This window comes from Fusarium oxysporum, chromosome 2 (genome assembly GCF_000149955.1).
Source record: "Fusarium oxysporum f. sp. lycopersici 4287 chromosome 2, whole genome shotgun sequence".
Lineage (NCBI taxonomy): Eukaryota > Fungi > Ascomycota > Sordariomycetes > Hypocreales > Nectriaceae > Fusarium > Fusarium oxysporum.
The window spans coordinates 2,216,249-2,220,237 of NC_030987.1; the positions used below are offsets into that span (position 1 = coordinate 2,216,249).

General features: G+C 49.1%; 3 protein-coding genes across 4 annotated transcripts in view; 2 read left to right on the forward strand and 1 right to left on the reverse strand.

Annotated features, from left to right (window-relative positions):
- Positions 1 to 36, forward strand: part of FOXG_06317 (uncharacterized protein) — a gene marked incomplete at both ends in the record, with an annotated part of 4,289 nt that extends 4,253 nt beyond the window's left edge. Inside the window, one exon of the mRNA XM_018384929.1 lies at positions 1 to 36. Coding sequence (XP_018242099.1) covers positions 1 to 36 — 36 coding nt within the window.
- Positions 37 to 225: 189 nt separating this feature from the next.
- On the forward strand, positions 226 to 587 carry FOXG_19219 (uncharacterized protein; the record flags this gene model as incomplete). Its single annotated transcript, XM_018399418.1, has 2 exons — positions 226 to 407; positions 464 to 587. 2 exons carry the CDS (start codon positions 226 to 228, stop codon positions 585 to 587), a joined length of 306 nt encoding a protein of 101 aa, XP_018242100.1.
- Positions 393 to 3,989, reverse strand: FOXG_06318 (CMGC/MAPK/P38 protein kinase; the record flags this gene model as incomplete). Of its 2 annotated transcripts, XM_018384930.1 has the most annotated exons (9): positions 393 to 1,419; positions 1,469 to 1,652; positions 1,711 to 1,789; positions 1,838 to 2,194; positions 2,264 to 2,363; positions 2,441 to 2,484; positions 2,616 to 2,745; positions 2,810 to 2,857; positions 2,919 to 3,989. In XM_018384930.1, 9 exons carry the CDS (start codon positions 2,972 to 2,974, stop codon positions 1,344 to 1,346), a joined length of 1,074 nt encoding a protein of 357 aa, XP_018242101.1. In that variant the 3' UTR covers positions 393 to 1,343. The 2 variants fall into 2 exon arrangements, with proteins under 2 accessions (XP_018242101.1, XP_018242102.1); XM_018384931.1 differs by having other exon boundaries at positions 713 to 1,419; positions 1,469 to 1,789; positions 2,919 to 2,974.

Below are 3,989 nucleotides of genomic sequence, written 5' to 3' on the forward strand. Positions count from 1 at the left end.
CGAGTTCCCAAAACACATTCTCGACAAGGCCCTTGACAACTGCAAAGGCATCGCATCCTCTCCCCTCATACTTCTGATGACAGCGATAATGATACGCAATCTCGCGATGACGAGGACAATAGTGTGAATCTTACGACATGTGTCGACGCTCGCGGTGAGAACTTCTCTCATGGTCAGCGGCAAGTTCTTTCACTCTGCCGTGCGCTGATTCGCCAGAGCAAGCTGATGCTGCTTGACGAAGCCACGGCAAGCATGGATTATGAGACAGACCGAGGTATTCAAAACGTCCTGAGGCGGGAACTTGAAGCGGTCGGTGGAGGGCGGACTTTGGTAACAATCGCGCATCGTTTACGTACAATCATTGATTATGATACAGTCGTGGTCATGAGTGGGGGGCGTGTTCTTGAGTAAGATCTTAGTGAATCTGGCCATTTTCAGACTGGTAACTGACAATCCTCTCCAGATATGGCTCACCTCGCGATTTGTACAACAGGAGAGGCCAGTTCTACGACATGGTCTACCATAGCGGCGAAATGGAGGACCTGCAGACTTTGCTAGAGACGGAGAGTTCCCAACAGGGCATTTAACGAAGGAGCATTTTGTTTAGGCTATGTATGTCTGGATACTGAAGATGAATACGTCAGAGCATGAATGAGTCTAAAAGTGAGAAATAGCTTATATCCGTCTGTGACATCCATGCGTCGTCCTCATGGCTTATCAATGGAGAGGTGTGTCGACAAGATCAAGGCAGACTTCTTTAATAAATATTCCATTCACAAGCTCTATAATTTCCTCAGACAGCTGGGAGCCAGCTAAATGAGCAGAAGAATCATTTGTAACCTAAAAGCCCTGTGCGTCGTGTATTTTCATGCCCCGCTGCATCCTTGCTTGAACAGATACCAAATAGAAAAGCAGGCGTGATTGGAAAAGCGAGAGCCAGACAGCAATAAACAGGTGAAAATAAAACGAAGCTCCCCATTGTCAAAGACGATCGGACATCTTCCTCATGGAGGAACTTGTTCCTTAATTCCAAAATCAAAGCCAAAGCCAAGTCTTTCCCTGTCTCCCCAACACCTTACGTGCGTTCGTATATTTTGCATGTACATATGCCTGTTTCTTGCGATGGATATATCGTCGGTTCGTCTCCTTTCATGTCTTGTCGCGTCTTCCTGCATCTTCTTTTTCATACGGGCACGGGGCAGTGTGATTGTGGTAAGATATATGGATCATGGGCGTATGCGTTGGATTTCGTGGTATCATCGACACTGTGACGTGGTCTGCTTCTTCCTCAAGTTCGTTATGCACTGGTAGCATCCTCCTCCGTTATTAACCACATCCCCCATTTATTGTCCGTTGAATTGCTCCTCCATGTTAGTAACTCCGGCTTCCACGTTATGATAATCGAGAATTTCCGAGTACCTGTTCTGCATTAGTATATTCGATGCATGCAGTCTTTCAACACACTAACATCATGATTTTCCATGTATCAACGGGGAGATCGGCGTCGTTGAAGCTCCAGTCAAACTTCTCCTCCGCCACGGGCTCGTCTGTGGGGTCGTGGTAGGGAGAGAGATAGTCGTGGGACAGGGCCTCTGTGGCAGTTATTCGCTTCTTAGGGTCGAAGACAAGCATGCGCTCCAGCAGATCAATAGCTATTCAATTTGTCAATCGGTGTTCTCTCAGGGTCAAATGGAGGAGTGTATTTCATACCCGAATCGTCGGCATTCTTGAACTTGTTACGAAGAGGCTGTCGCTCGCGTTTGGGCAGCGACTTCACGAACCGCAGTGTCTGGTAGTCGTTAGAATTGTAGACAGAATGCAAGGCATTGTAACTCACGTTCTCGCTGGCGATGGTGTTGATAACATCATCAGGAGGGGTACCAAGTAGCTCAGTGATGATAGAGAATTGGTTGACGTGATCTTTTCCGGGGAACAAAGGTTTGCCCTCAAGCATCTCAGCAAAAATGCAACCGGCACTCCAAATATCAACCTCGACGTCGTATTTTTGCCAGGTGAGCATAATTTCAGGGGCTCGGTAGTATCGTGTGGAGACATAACCAGTCATCTGAGGGTCCTGGATTCGTGCAAGACCAAAGTCGCAAATCTTGAGATCACAGTTTTCGTTGACGAGGATATTGCTGGGTTTGAGATCGCGGTGGACAACGCCGGCCGAATGCACGTACTTCAGACCTCGCTACAAGGCAACTCATGTCAGCAAATGATCTGTAGCAGCCATCTTTGTCTAGACGTCATTGATACATACCATAATTTGGTAGAGGAAGTACTGGATGAACTGCTTCTCAAGAGGGCGCGATGTCAATAATCGGTGAAGATCGGTACCGAGGAGCTCTGTGACAAAATAGCTACAGAGCTGTCAGCGCAAGAACGTGGGGAAACGAGGCGGGGGAGGGGTAACGCAGGCCGCGGCTGGGAAACGCACATATCTTCCAAAGGAGAAATAAAGATGTCGCTGAGAGAAATGACCTGATAGCAAAGCTGCATTAGCATCGAAAGTCTTACAATTGCTCATACGACAAGGACAGTTCAAGCAAAAAGAGACGCGTTAAATGCGAAGATTCACGGGGGTGTCGAGCTGTGCAGGGGCTGATGCTCACGTTTTCGTGCTTGAGGTGCTTGAGCAGCTTGAGCTCACGGTATGTGCGCTTTGCGAGCACAGGTGTGCTGAAAGGCTTCATGATCTTCTTGACTGCGACATTTTGGTTGGTAAGTTGATCCCGGGCAGAGCTGTTGCAAGGGAACCGTGTCAGTCGGAGGCGCAGGATCAGTAGGGACATCTAAGGGAACATACCAAACGAGGCCAAAAGCTCCCATGCCAACAGGCTGGAGATCGGAGTATCTGCGCGCAAATCGAGTCAGTAATGTGACGGTCGTTAGCTTCAAATGTATGGCGAGCTTACCTCGAGGTGATCTCGAATGTGGTGCCAAAGATCTGGGCGCGTACGAACTCGGCCATGGTGAATATGTGATTTTTTTGGACGAGAGGTTTGAGGGTGAAGAGGAAAAGTAGACAGTTTCCTGGCTGTAAAACGAGGAACACCAAGATGAGGTAAAGATGATGGTGGGCGGGGCGCAGACGTAATCGTCCAAGATCGTAGTCAAAGCTATATGTTGGGCCTGGCGTGCGGTGCGGTGCGAGATAAAGTGAAGAACAGAGAGGTAATCTAGTTATTGGATTGGATGGGCGGCTGGAAATGGAAATGGGATGGACCGATGATGGGTCAGGTGAATGGTGAATCGACGATCGACCAAAGACGATGACCGTGACCGGGGTACCAGTAAAAAAAAGCGATGCAGGTTTCGATGTCGATGAGCAGAGCGTCTCAAGCGGGGGCGGGAAGAGGTGCGCGAGATCCCACTGGATAGGACAGCAATGAGCGTGTTTGATTGACTGATTGCTATATCACTCAATGGGCTTTGTAACGCAGTGGTTGACTGATCGTCGTTGTTTTGTCTTGGACCGTCTTTTTCTTTGATGGTATTCAGTGCCCGTTGACAGGTACGGAATGGCGGGGTAGGTAAATAAATGCGTAGGCGAGAGCAACGTGTCTGTCTATCAATGATTGCAAGGTCAGCAACAGTCCATAAAAATGGTCAGAAAATCAGCCAGTTAATGAGTGTAGATGGATTGCCACCTGAAAGAGCCGGTATTCGGCAGATTCACAATGGCACAGAAAGGGACACTACAAGAGCTACTACTGAAGTAGGTTGGAGACGCTCCGCATGCTGGGCTGTTCCGTGTACCAATTCAGGCCTGTGAGTAGGTATCTTAGTGAGGGGCAGGCTGCAGCATGACAACCAGCCCAGGCGCTGGAGACTGGCAATGACACTGAGATTGTTCGGGGGCAGCCTCAGAGTACCCGGTTCGTTATCACTTGCGCTCTCCTACTAGGACAGCACAGGGCGTATGACACCGCCTGTAGGCAGTCTCCAGGCCTTCTCCCCCCAGTCCGTTCCAAGACTGCAGCAGT